We start from the raw sequence: 14,619 nt of genomic DNA, 5'->3' as shown, positions 1-14,619 counted from the left end.
CATTGCCATTTGTAATATGAATACATTAGGGTATTCTCATTATATAAATGGAAAATCTGTTAAGCTCTCGCCAAGCTGAGGAATATTTTCTTTTCAATATATTGTTTGTTTCCTTTGGGAAATACTGTCTTTAATAAAAAAGCACCTTCATGGAGACTGTAATGGGTTATTTAAAAACAAGAAAATGAAAAACCCACACACAAGTCCTAAGAGAGAAGACATGAAGGGAATTAAATATTTGTGCTGTCAAGGCATTAAAAACAAAAATACAAAACGTGCTATATTTAAATTAACTTTAATAAGAAGTACAAAAAGATAATGTTAAGCAATATTTTGCATGTGGTTAATAAATATTCTTCAACAGCAAGCAGTGACACATTCAAACATAAATCCAGTTATTTCTTTTACATTTTAGAAAAGTAACGATTTTCCCAGTTAAAACAAGGTCACAAATTACAGAATATTATAATCTTCTTTAATTAGTTATAACTATGAAACCTACTAAATAAGTAAACTTTCACCCAGAAGATTGTATATGACATTGATGTTCAAGGTTAAGTATACTTACATTTATCATGCAGTTTCTTATTGTGCATATTTGATTGGTGTTTAATTTCAAAATTATTGGTTTCATTCTTCCCATTCCCTTTTTTCTTTTTAATATACTGGGAGTGCCTATTTTCCAAGTCCTATACATTTTCACACCCAAGTGACTCACTAAAGTAGATGTGTCATACAATGCATAAATGTTTTCTGACTCCAGCCCAGCTGAGAAATTGCAAACTATGTATGAATCAGAGACCGCTTTGTTTTTACTATTTTTTTAATCAAGTATAACAACACTTAGTGTAATCACTTCCATTAAAATTAAAGTGCCTTCAAATGTTTCCTAATAAAGTGACTATTTGGAGGGCAGAGGGTGAAGGGGTGCAGTTTAGGAACTGATATTTTAACAGTTTATAGATACGGTGCATATGTATTCTAACAGATGTAAAGTACTACATTGCATTCCGTGCTATTGCTAAGCTACAGTAGCCTATAAACTGATAAATTCAGCCAAAATGAACATCTAATAAAGACTATCAAAAGCAGTTGATCAAAGTAATATCTCGTTCCATTCGCTATTTCCATCCATCCTCAATGGCGTAGTTTGATGGATAAAGTATAGGAAAGCAAATATAACACTTCAACCCGTTGAAGCTCACCCCTTTTAATATCAGATGAATGAAAGCACTCATTGCAATCATTAAAAACCTTGAATGCATAAGGACACACTCCAGAACACCTTATCAAGTAAAGTATTCACATTATGTAATTAATTTGAAAGCAAAATAGAACTTTTAAATTATCCAACAATAAAAATATAATCATATATATTTATGTAGACTCCAACACTAGAGGAAGAGTATACATTATCTTGCATATTTTAAAGCATCCTCCAAATTCCTTTTTGTTAGTGTTATCACCTCATCCTAACTTAGAGCATTTTTACAATATTCTTAAAGGGCATTAATAAATATCAAGAAAAAATCAGACAAAGCTCTGTATTCCACTCTGGTTGACACTTCTTTTAAGGGTTTATTTTCATGGACTAAAGAACTGCCAACCCATATCCAAAAGAGAGGCCAGGTGTAGTTAGGTGTACTTCTCTTCTGGAAAAGTCCTTACTGACTTCACTGATAGAGATAAATAGGATGAGGATGTAAATTAGATTTATTTTAAATTCAGTGTGAATTTTGCCCTGATCTCCACCAGAGATATCAAGCCCTCAAAATTTATCCTCTTCCAATAAGATATAATCACAGATTCCAAAACATCAGTTAAAAGATTCACCTAGAAAATTTGAATCTAGAAAATTAAGTGGTTTAAAGTAGAGAGAAAGAAAACATTTTATGCAATTAACATATTCCAGGCATTGTAACAAAATTTTGATCCTTTAACTTCTATTACTAAAGACCCTCACTGATTCTCAGATGGCTGAAATTAATAATTTGATTTAGAAAATAATTAAAAGTTCTACTTGTTAGGGAGTTTGGGTCATCTACAGAAATGAGGTGGAAGTTTCCTTGACTGAAGACAAAAAAAAAAAAAAGAGATATTAAAAGGATGTAACTTGAATTTATATTGTGGAGTAAGAGCAGTCTAGAAGAAGGTTCACCTATGCTGGGATGAGATGGAAGGAATCCTAACACTGCTTTATAAAGAACCATTAACTTTACTCAAGGCTGAAGGGTGATCTGACTTTTACACAAATTCACGTAATTATTTTAGCATTTAAATATGTGTAAGATAAAAACTTTATATGTGACATGAAATTATACTACATTCAGAGAGTCTATTTAGGTATGTTTAAGCATTTTTACAATTCTCAAACTGTGTTTTTTAAATGAAGCCATTTAACTTACTGGGTTTATTTTAAAATGTTTTCTTCCTCTGCTTTAAAACTCATTGCATGGCTTTATAAATTTTAGCATTATGTGTCTGCACATAATCAGGCATAGATGATGATCGCTTCATATTCACACTGAAATAGTCTTTCATGCAAATTTGTTCGGAGTGGTAATGTTCAGCACCATGGACTTCATCTCTTACGTGAAGGCCAAGGCAAAACCCGTGCACTACTAAGCTTTCAGAATAAGAATAAGAGGTATGGAGGATGAGTGCTGACTCTCTGCTTAAGTGAAAGCCATGCTTTTTAAGAAAACAAAGTGTAGAATTAACAAAATTCTACTTGATTTCTGAAGCTTCTTTTCTCCTTCCACCCAAGATGTCCCAAACAGCAGGAGACACACAGTATTGCATGGTCTGTTTTCACAAAGCAGTCACTAGAGGCCTCTCACTTTCAAAGGCACAACTCATGTCCCTTAAGTTCAGTAGAATTATACAAGTATTTCCATTTTATGTGCTCTAGAAGTTACTGTCCACAACTCACATGTGGCAGTGAAGGCTCAGAACTGAAGCTGAAACAAAAATACATATTACCTCCCTCAGCGACTTCCTCCTCAGTTATCTCACATTCCACTGCCATGGTAACAAAGCCATTTGTGTGCTTTCTTTTCTCCTTTCCTCCCTCATACATCCCTACCTCCTCCCTGCTGCTTCTGGTTGATTTCATGCAGACAGTTTTGGTCTCTTTTGAAGTCTCATCACCCTGTATGTTATCTGTAACCACTGGGAAGGGAAGGTGTTTCAGTAAGGCTCCTGTTCAGTCTCTAGATGCTCTTTCCTGTGACTATATGGGCAAATTGGCTCCTTCATTTAGAATAATGTTCAGTGGCATGAGTGGTCTGCCAAACTAAAGCTCCTATCTCAGAACCCCTACCATAATATTTTTTTAAAGATGCTCAACAATGCAGCAGTTACAAGCTGAATTAGCTCACATAAGACAGGTGGAGGTAATTTAATTTGCCACAGCATAATTGAGAATTTTCTACTCTTCTGTCATGAAGTCTCCAGCAGACAACTCTGGCTGATAAACTGTGCTGATCTCTACTTTTCATGCTGATTTATAAATTACTGTTAAATTAACTGACACATGCATCCAGAAGTATGTGCCCCAGTACTACACTGGAAGCCTACTTCATAAACCTCATTTAGAATTACTGTAATTCCAATCTAACCTTACCACAGTGTTTTATCTTTGTATTTATTTTATTAATTTCTTAAATCATAAAATATGACATACTGACTCAAGAATAATAGAAGTAGGTTAGATTAATATGTCAACCAAAAAATTCACTGTCAGATTCTATGTGCAAGTCCTTGATAGAGAAATTACTTGCATTTTCTCACTCATACTCCCCACTTGAAGTATTTAAGACCTGATTTACTCAAATTATAGGAAACCTCTACATATTTGCCACATAGATTTGTGACATTAGCTTTAAAATCCCAGACACAGATTCTATAGTAAATGAAGTGACACAGATTCCTTCTAAAGGAAAGTAAGGCCTAACTCTTGTATTCTGGTACTCCTTGCACAATGCTCCCATTCACTTAAATCTTTACATTTATATTTACTTATCCAGATGGTAGTCTTACAAATTTACAATTTATGTGTACGCAGCTGGGCCACTGTAAATGTTTGAGCAGTGAAACAGTAAAGCATATTCCTTCTTCCCATAGAAGGAGATTGCTTTAATGTTGACCAATTTACTAAATTTTCTGGAGCATGCCCATTTAAAAGCCCTGCTGATGCCCACAATAACTACAGGTATACATTTAAAATGTTTTGGATTTTTTTTTCACTAAGTTTATATAGTATGCCTACTTTTCTATATAACTGGGCAATAAATGTAACTTTACCACATGATAAACATGTTTTTTCTACTGACTCAAGAAAGGTTAGAGAAAAGGGTCAGTGAATGAAAAAACAGTTGTACCTAATGAAAGTGGAAGCAGGAGGGCTGACTAACATGAGACAGCGTTGGGCTTCTTGTGCAAACTGAAGATGGGCTTTTTGCAGGCAGCTCTGAGTTACCCAGATGGCATTTTCCAGAGAAGTCTTGCTGGAGATGACTTTATCATTAAAAGCCTTTGAGGAGGTCCCATTCTTGGATAAGGATACAAGATCCTTCCTTAACAGGTAATTCAACATGACTGAGCACACTCATTTGGCATGGGGAGACTTCTGACTATACAGTGTCGTGCATGGAGAAATACACAACAGTTTCAACACTGTGAAGGGTTTGAGTACCTGGGATGATGTAGCCAAGGGTGAAGCACAAACCTCTGCTTCTCACACCCCAGTCTGGTGAGGTTTGGAGAGTCCCTAGATCTTGCTGATAAGAACAGAAGGTAAGAGCTCTCACTAGGTCACAGGAAGGAGACCTCAGCCACAGAAAACATAATTGAGCTATTCAAGTTCAAGAGCATTTTAGCAGGGGCCTCCATTAAACTATACAGTCAGAGCCCTTTGCCAAAAACAGAGCTAAAAGTGAAGGGATTTTTCTACAGTCCTAATATTTACAATTATTTGTACATATGTACATATTTATATATTTATTCATACCTGGACAATGTGATGTTGAAGGGAAAATTTTTAATTTACAAATGAAATATTTTAAAAATGTATGCTTATACCATGAAAAACCCTTTTTTTATTGCTTGCCTTCTAGCCTTTTGTTCATAATCACACTATTGCACACATCTCCATGTTACATGGAAGATCTACATTTACATATAAATATATATGAAAATAAGGATATTTTTATTTCAATGTTCTGAGTAAAGTGCTCATTTTTAAGCTACTGTTGATGAGAAAGGTTTAGTCTGACAGTTTAATTAGAGGGAATTCAAGGGATACACACCTTGTCCATGCTTCTCCCTTTCTTTTATAACCTACTAAATGTCTTTATTTTACTGATGTCAACTCTGTCTTAACTATTAATTCTATTTATAATATGCATTTGTGACCTTGGCATCTATACTGTCACACAAAGTACAAAACAGAATCACATCCAAAGCAAAGAAAAAGCAAGAAAATAAAACAGCAAAAGAAAGCGGTGTTTCTCTTTGTTGTTTTTAGCACACTTCCATGTCTTAAGATACTCTTTTATTTGATTTTAGAAATATTTGTACAACTTTTTTTTAAACTCTGAACATATCTATTTTATGCACTATACTCAAGTTACTGTACAAAACTGCAATAAATGACACTATACGACTACATATGTCTCTACTAGAAGACATCATCATAAAGGTGTATCTTTTTTAAAGGTCAACTAATAACTGCTAATGTATGTGTGAATCAAAATAGTTTTCATTGGCCAAGTATACTAAAATCTAAATACAGTACACAATTATTATTTATGCTATGATTTACCAGGCCTTTAGGGGCATAAAGAATCTTTGCAAAGGCTCAGAAGAAAAACAATTTTACTGATAGTATTAAATGTTCTTATAAAATTGCCAATGGCAGATCCAATTTTGTTGTATTTGTGTATATGAAATACAGTTGATGCCTACTGATGATGCATGACCTTTTATTAAAAAAATAACATTCAAATCTTAGCAAAATCATTTCTAGTATACAAAGTTGTTGTAAAGTTATGTCAGCGAAATGTAAAGTTGCAATTTACAAAAGCAGCAGTAAATTTTTTTATATGGACATATTCCTGAACTTAAATCATGGTTCTTGTTTCCCTTGAAAACAGTGCTTCCTGGGACAAATACAGGTAAATATTGTAATGGCAGACTTTAGGAAAACATTAAGCAAAGAAAAAAGTATATTATATTACTGATAAAATTAAACCTGAAAAATTTCTGAGTGATTCTATAAACCTGAAAATTAGAACAAAATTAAGAACAAAATCAAAAATAATAATTAAAAAAATCCAGCTTTGCTGAACCAGACAATCCAGCTTAATAATATAAAATAAATAAAACAGTGAAAAAATAAGTACCTCACTAGCAGAAGTTGGTTGATATTGAATTTGATTTACCCTTTTCCCTGAAATCAATCAGATGTATTTATTAACAACTTCAAAGAGGACAGAAGTAAGAAACTTGTGGCTTTTGCCATACAGTAGTGTTTATTACCTCCTCAATCTAACTTGTATCCAGAATGTTTGTGAAGAGCAGAACTGTACGACCTCCGTACTCTGTTATGTACATGGGTACTGCTATTGTATGAAACAATTACACCTTTTTTAAAAAATCACTTTTTTAAATGACAGTTTCTTTCACTAAAGTAGAATTAGTTACTTTATAGAAAAATATTTTAACTTTAAATTAAAAAAATACTGCTCCTAAATAATTATGTAAGATCACATCTTCATCTCATTGTACGGAGAGAATATAATTCTGTATATTTGAATCCTAGTTTAACAGAAGTCCCCTGGGTTTAACTTTTAAAGAGCTGGCTGTATTTGCCATGGGTGCTATCTGTTTACAGACCCATGAATTAACGCTGTGTCCCTCCTTTGGAGACACACAGACAAGACATTTATATACACACTGTACAGAATGGTTCACAGATTAGCAGTTATTAGTCGGACTGTACATAGCGAACAACCTATCTGATTAGAATGATGCTTGAAGTCCTCAGTGCAAGTCAGCTTTTAGGTTGATGGTGCAAAGCCAAGTAAGACAGGCTCCCTGTTTAAATATGTAGCCCAATACACTAAATTAAAAGTACCAAATAAGACTGGAAACACTATTCTAGACATTCTGTCAATTTTGCTAACACTGTTGAATGTCTTCTTTGCTTCTTGTGGCTTCGCTTCTGGTTTTGCCTTGTTGGGTTCTGCAGTTGTAGCACTCTTGGAGATGGTTGGTAGCACTGAGTCCTTGGTAATATTTGGAGCATAGTTGGCAACAGCCACTGCATAGGCATTGTTTTTCTTAATGACAGATGCTTTTTCTTTTTTCTATTGGAAGACAGCAGGAAGTTAAATATTTCATGTGTATTTGCCAGAATAGACTTAATAAAGCATAATTTCAAAAGTAAAAGAAACAAGCGAGCATATTAAAATAAATACCATGCCAATAACTTCAGATATAAAGAAAGACATTTCCAGTCTATCCAAAAAGAAGGTTGAGGTGACAAAAGATTGCTGTTGCACCATCAAATGCCCTATGGAAGTTATGTGAGGAAGTCTCTGTGACTGTGATTGTAAGCATAACTGGAGAACTGCTGGCCTTTCTGTGGTGGCTTTGCATCTGTCTCCTTACATCAGAATTGCAAGTTCTTTACAATGTTTTCTGTAAAGACGACCCGTCAGTAAAATTAAAATTAGGCCACCTTTCTCACATTAAACTAGCATGGCTATTATTTGGGCATGTCATAACATACCACTAATAAATACATGAATTTCAGTTAAGGGTATACATTTCTTAGAGACTCTGGAGAAATGTGTTTACACATCTATATACATAGACACACATAGAGAGAGGTCAGGAAGAGATTGCAATTAAGTGAAAGAATCCAGACCGATAGTTTCAGAACTGAGCTGAGATTCAGCCCTAGAACTATTTCTGTTTTTCATAAATTATTGGTTAAAATATGCTTAACAATGACGAAAACAGGACTTAAAACCCAAAAAACAGCAGAAGATAAAGACAGTGGGATGGAATTAATGTAATGAAGCTCAGAAAAGGGAAATTTAAGTGCTGCACCTGGGGAGGAATAAGCTATGCACCAGTGCAGGTTGAGGCTAATGGGTTAGAAAGAAGCTTTGTAGGAAAAGCTCGGGGGGTCCGGGTGGCCACCAAGTTGAACACAAGACAGCAGTGAGCCCTAGCAGAAACAAGGGCCAACAGCCTCCTGGGCTGCATCACACAGTGCTGCCAGCCAGCCAAGGGAAGTGATCATTCCCCTTGACTCAGCTCTGGTGAGGCACATCTGCAGTGCTAGATCCAGTGCTGTGCTTCCCAGGTCAAGAGAGAATGGACATAATGAAACTGCTCTAGTAAAGGACCTCAGAGATGATTTAAAGCCTGAAGCATCTGAAATACAAAAGGCCAAGAGAGCTGGGGCTGTTCAGCCTGGAAAAGAGAAGGCTCATGGGGAGTCTTGTCAATATATGTGAGTATCTGAGAATAAAGATGAGGCTTTCCCCAGTGAAATACAGTTGAAGGACAAGAGGCAATAAGCACAAAATGAAATACAGAGTATTCCACTTAAGTATTAAAAAACCTCCCATTTTTACTATGAGCATGACCTAGCACTGGCACAGGTTACCTAGAAAGGTTGTGGAATCTTCATCTTTGAAGATATCCAAAAAATATCTGGACAATGACCCTGAGCAACCATCCTAAGTGACCCTGCCTGCACTAGGGGAGATAAACTTAATGATCTCCAGAGGTCAATTCCAAATGCACCAGTTCTGTGTTGTTATGGAACTGTGTGTGCTTTCAAAGGGCTACAGTTCAGCCAGGGGCAGTTCAGTGGAGAGTCCATGTGTACACATGGGCACAGGGATGGACAGGGAATGAATACAGGCTTGGGGTTTTAGAGCAACACATAGGTTCACAGACTAGTTCTGCAATAAGACTGTAATGCTGTAAATTAATCCAATGCTTTGCAGCAATCTCAGACTAAGGAATTTCTAATAACTTACAAGAAAGAATGGAAGGCAGTTTCTCAGGAAGCAATATATATTATTTACATATATATAAATATAACATATATCATTTATATATAAAACAATACAATAATAAAATGTATGTGTATATATATTACATACTTGTATGTATTTAACATACATAAAATATATGTATGTAATTTAGAGACGAGCAAATAAATATTAGATTTAGTCTGTCTCTTCCACAAAATACAAAATTAAGCAGATGAAAAAATAGCTAAATTCTGGATCATATATAAATCATCAGTTGTATTGGTCTGTTTTAATTTTTCATCTGATAGAAGTGACACAACTAAGGGAATTCTCATATAGGTGCATTTCAGTTTTTTACTTCCACTGGGAGGCATCTATTCCATTTGCAATTTTGGTTTTAAATTACATCCAATTTGATATTTATCTGGTTAGATATTGTGCCTAAAACACCTTGTCTTAGGAGATGGTGTCACATGAAAAGAGAATCTGGGAACCAGTTGGGAATTCAACACTGTTGCTTATCGACTGGAGTGTGAAAAATAGTTGATCAAACATGTAGCTTTTTCCTGCACCTTCCTTCCTGTGAGGCAAATTCCCTGTCAACAGCACTTAGACAAGAGTTTCCATATAATGTGAACACAGACAATTGCCACTGAGAAAACTTATTTCATTTTAATTAGTGAAGAGTAAGTCTGGCTTTAGGTGCACAGATGCCTCCAGCTAAAAAAAAAAGAGCAAATTACCAAATCAAATTATAGGAGGAACACTTTAATTCATCTATAAGTCCTTCCTTTCAGACACAATTAGTGTGTTTTTAAAAGGTATCTGCAATACCATTAATGAGATCTGCATAATAAAGCTGAACCATATTTTTGTATAAGAAGCTATGGCTATGTTAAAAGCTTATCTTTTTGTTAAGTTACTTTGAAGAAAGAAGAGAACTGGACACATGGATGGTGTATAAATCTTAAAATGTAATGGATGCTATTGTCACTCCTAGGGAAGAAATACTGCCTAGCTGTTAAACAGTTGCCACTCTTAGGATCATGAAACAACACTGTTGTACTTTAAAGGAATGACCAAAGGATGATCAGGGAAGTTTATAACGGCTTCCTACATTATTACAATTACAATTGCCATTATTATAATAATGGCAATAACTGGCACACAGGGCAACGTGCCAGTCTGAAAAGCTTCACTCATGACACACTGATAAACTCGCCCTGATCTACCTCTAGCAGGAGATAACAGATCCTGAAGTTATGGATAGTTCATGCCCTTCCACAAGTCACAGGGAATTATGAAGAATGAACATTTCTTCTAATTCTCCTTTACTATTAACTCAACATTTTGCTTCTTTATTAATTGCTTCTCTGTGAATTGCTTCTTTATGCATTTAAAATGATGAGAAATCAGTTAATGAAACCTGCTTCACATTTAATATAATCATTTAGGAAGCAAATAAAATTCTATCCTATTTTAAGAAGGATCACTGAAATCTGTGTATTTTTCAGAAGAAATCTGTTTTCATTGGTAAAATCAAGGACTGAGATAGGAAAAAAGGATAAAATAAGTCACTCAAAACGAGTGAGCTTAAATAATTGTTCTGTGTTATTATAATTCTAAAGTGCAAATACACAAATTTAGGTGTGTCACTAGCTCATTTCTATTTGCAAAATGAGAAATTCTATCAGGTCAAAACTTCTTCATTCCAGCACAGTATAAAGACCAGAAAATTAAGGCATGACTGTGTTTCTGTGTGGTCAAAGCATCAACACATCATAGGTGAAGAATTTTGTACATCTGCTGTCTAAAGTGGTTTAAAATTAATGTCTAGCTATCAGTAGGAATAAGTTTCAGAATACTGGAAATGTTCAAAAATTCTAGATTTTGTTATTCATAGTACTTACAGATATGGATATTAATTTGCTTTTCTAAACCTTACATAACATGAAAATTAATATACATTATATATTTCTGTTGGGTTTTTTTAATTTCCAACTCAACTGAATTAAAAAGTACAAAAAGTGATCCACCAATATAATCTGGATTGAATTTTATGAATAACCAGATAAATGGTTGTATCTGATGATTTGAAAAACAAGACAGTTCCCAAAATAAAAAAGTAATGTTCTTGATAACCAAATCTGGATCAGTGAAACCAAATGAGATTAGCATAAGGGCAGAATTATTCCTGTTAAGGACAGAAAACACATGTACATTCTTTTGATTTAAAGCTTTATATATATATATATATATAGCAAAGTATCATAACATATTAGAGCTGGTTTAGGTAATTGACTGGAAGTAGGACTATTTCTTTAGGACTTACCTTATCATTCACTACACTTTTTCCATCCCAGGCCCATCCTCGTTTTGTGAAATAATTTACAGTTGCAAATTCAATTAATGCAGAGAATACAAATGCATAACAAACAGCAATAAACCAATCCATAGCTGTTGCATATGCTACTTTGGGGAGAGAATTTCGAGCACTGATGCTTAGTGTTGTCATTGTCAACACAGTTGTTACTCCTGCAAAGGGACACAAAAACAGAATCAACAATTTCACTTGGATTTTCAATGTTAGCAAAAATAAACCAAAAAATATCATGGTATGCTTCTGAAACACAATGAATTTTTTTTTTCTGTGTTGGTGACAAACATTGCTAGAATTGTATAAAATGTTGTATCTGGATTTTCCTTTGAAGTAATTTCAGTTCAATTTCTTGTCTAAACTTTCCTTTTTAAATTAGCTGATGATTTAACTTACAGAAAATATTTTTCTAACCTGTCAGGGCAGGATAGGTTATTGTAAGGAACAAAATTAATAATTTCTTTACAGATTCATAATATTTAGTAACATTACAGTAATGTTGATTAATAAGTTAATGTTTGGTAGCTGGCTTCTCTGCAATGGCTGCAGGTTTGGTACCCATATTTTCTGAAATTACCACACAAATACACTTTTTTATGTATGTTTTTTCTTTACAGCTGCTGTCTTACTAACCATTCAGTGACATACTCAAAGACATAAAAAGGGTAAGCTCTCATTCAGGTAACATGGATTGTATTCTAGAACAGCATTGATTTGATTTACTATTGTAACTGTATTATGTGTCAGAAAACAAGAGCTGGTGATACAAGAAGGCTCTGCATTCACTGTAGCAGTTACTAAAAGAACTTTGCAGTACTTTTTACATAATGAGGACCCAGCAAAAAAAGAAAAAAATACCTCCCAAATGAATTAGGAAGAAGATACATGGGAGGAAAGGAAGAGAAGAACTTTTGTCTGAGTCAGATTTAGAAGCAGAAATCCTCAGCCATAAATACAGTCTCCATTCCTTAAGTAAATCAGTTCTCCCACCTCAGGCTGAATCACACTTAGACAAACTAAACTATTCCCTTTGTGGCACACCATTAAGTATGTCTGCAGAACTAAAGGCACCACAAAGTGATATACTCAGCACAGATCAGCAAACCTACACTTCACTATGACAGGCAAAGGAGATGCCATGGCAGAAATATTAGTAACAGCACATCACAGCTTCAACAAATACACACTCATAAAACTGGTGTAGGAGGCTTCCCAAGAGAAAGTAAAGTCACTCTCCCTAAGCCAGATCTTCTGCTGTCAGCAATCTGTCACCTGGGTTCTGGAGGATCAACACAGCTCTGATTTTCCTTCTGCTACAAGAAAAGAAGCAATTTTATCCACTGTGTGAAACAGGAGACCTCCTCAGACTCCACAATTTTCATCCCTGCAGTAAAGATTCTCCATCTCTGAAGGTGCCACAAAGGGTGACAGAGCAAAGCTAAGTGGACTCAGCCTCAGTGCTCTCAAAGGTCTGTGCAGCAGGGAAAACAACACACAGAAACATCCTGCTGAGTCACACAGGAGACACCTTAGGAAGCATAAATCTCTAATTGCTGTTTTTCAGCCTCCATAAATTGAAGAAGTGGATGGCCTGGAATCAGCCATGACACTGTTGGCATCTACTAGGCTATACAATGAAAAGGAAGCAGCTATCATATGGAACAGTATGAAAATCTGTAGTCAAAATATATTTTGTAAAGAACTTAGTCTCTCCTAATGCTTACAGAACATATGGCTTAATTATTTTCAGCACCTCAGGGAAAAGACAGCCTATCTTATGTTTATAATTATCACATGTAAATTTTAACACTGATCCCGAGCTGCAGATAAATCATTATAATTATACAGAGGTATCAGTAAAGTGAATGTTTCTCAGATATAAGGTGACCTTATTCACATGTAAATATATACAGTTGCTAAGGTATTGCTCAGTTTAAATCCCACTTCATAGAGTAAATTAATCTTCTGGAAATCACATTGACTTCTTCAGAAATCTGATTTAAGATTTAATGCTGACCTTTCCTAGTCCCAGTTAAAACATTGTGAATTTGTATCTTGTTACCACATGCTACCACTTGACAATTTCTCTAAAAAGTTCACCAAGTTACACCACTTTGTGACCCAAATGCTAATCAAGCAGCACATTGTCAGACCATTGCCAACATACTTTCATTTATTCCTTCACTCTATAAATTCAGCAATATTCTAGCTACCACAGTCATTTAACCTGAATTGAATGGGAAAAATTGGACAGAAAATTTCATCTGTAATATCTGTCAGTTTAGGATTCTCTAGTCCTTTTAGATTGCTATTATTCTTCAGAGAAAAGACAGATGATTTTGCACATTATAGTTAATTTGAAAAATCAGTTTTATCAAGTCTTCTTTATGAAAAAGGACTGAATGGAAATAACTGCCTCCTTGCCACTGCTAAACCTGAGAGGACTGAAAAGTTATTAATGTGGAAGAACATGGTCAACTTGAGAAAACAAAATTTATTTATTTCACAAAGATTTAACCTAAAACCTCACAAAACCCATACACTGATCAGAACAAAACTGTTCCTCATTGCTCATCTAATTCATAGCACTAGTGAACGAAAATTGGTATAAAAAACAGCGAGTAGATTGTAGCCCCTACAATGAAGTGGTCAAAAAAACCCCACAAACATTTAAAAGGCTACGTAAAGACTGAATGATATCTCACTATGATGTAGAAAAAACAGTTTACATACAGGGCAAGAACTCTCTTCTATAGCCCCGTACCCAGCAGATGTGGCAACTGAACTGGTACGAGAAGAAACAATCATGTATTATTTTGTAAGGGACCATGAGCAGCCATCAGTTTGTCTTTGAAAAAGATACAAAAAATAAACCATCCAACCACCTTCTTTCTCCAAAGACCAAGCATTTTTTACTTAACAGTAAACATCCTTACTGTTTGTTCTCATCAGTGCATGTCTACAAAGCTAAATATCTTCTATCACTAAAGGTTTATCCACTGCAGCCAAGACTGGAGCTATTTGATTGCCTGGGATTTTTTTTTTTTATGGTGCTACTTTTGAAACAGCATTTGCTTACTGGAGAGAGAAAATCCATCTCCAGAGCTGCAAATTCAACAATTTTCACTGGCACTAAACTTATATATCTGGAAAATAGCAGCTCTGTTATGCTTATAACAGTGG

General features: G+C 34.8%; 1 protein-coding gene across 3 annotated transcripts in view; it reads right to left on the bottom strand.

Annotated features, from left to right (window-relative positions):
• Nucleotides 1–279: 279 nt before the first annotated feature.
• GABRA2 (gamma-aminobutyric acid type A receptor subunit alpha2) overlaps nucleotides 280–14,619 on the bottom strand; it is a 79,434-nt gene continuing 65,094 nt past the window's right edge. For all 3 annotated transcript variants that reach the window (XM_064418267.1, XM_064418269.1, XM_064418268.1), the window contains exons 9-10: nucleotides 11,392–11,594; nucleotides 280–7,370 (exon numbers count right to left, since the gene is read on the bottom strand). In XM_064418267.1, the coding sequence (XP_064274337.1) occupies nucleotides 7,062–7,370; nucleotides 11,392–11,594 (512 nt within the window). In that variant the 3' untranslated portion in view covers nucleotides 280–7,061. The remainder of the gene's footprint in view (nucleotides 7,371–11,391; nucleotides 11,595–14,619) is intronic.

This window comes from Passer domesticus, chromosome 4 (assembly GCF_036417665.1).
Source record: "Passer domesticus isolate bPasDom1 chromosome 4, bPasDom1.hap1, whole genome shotgun sequence".
Taxonomy (NCBI): Eukaryota; Metazoa; Chordata; class Aves; order Passeriformes; family Passeridae; genus Passer; species Passer domesticus.
The sequence above is the reverse complement of the archived record's forward strand: the minus strand, read 5'-3'. Positions and strand labels throughout refer to the sequence as shown.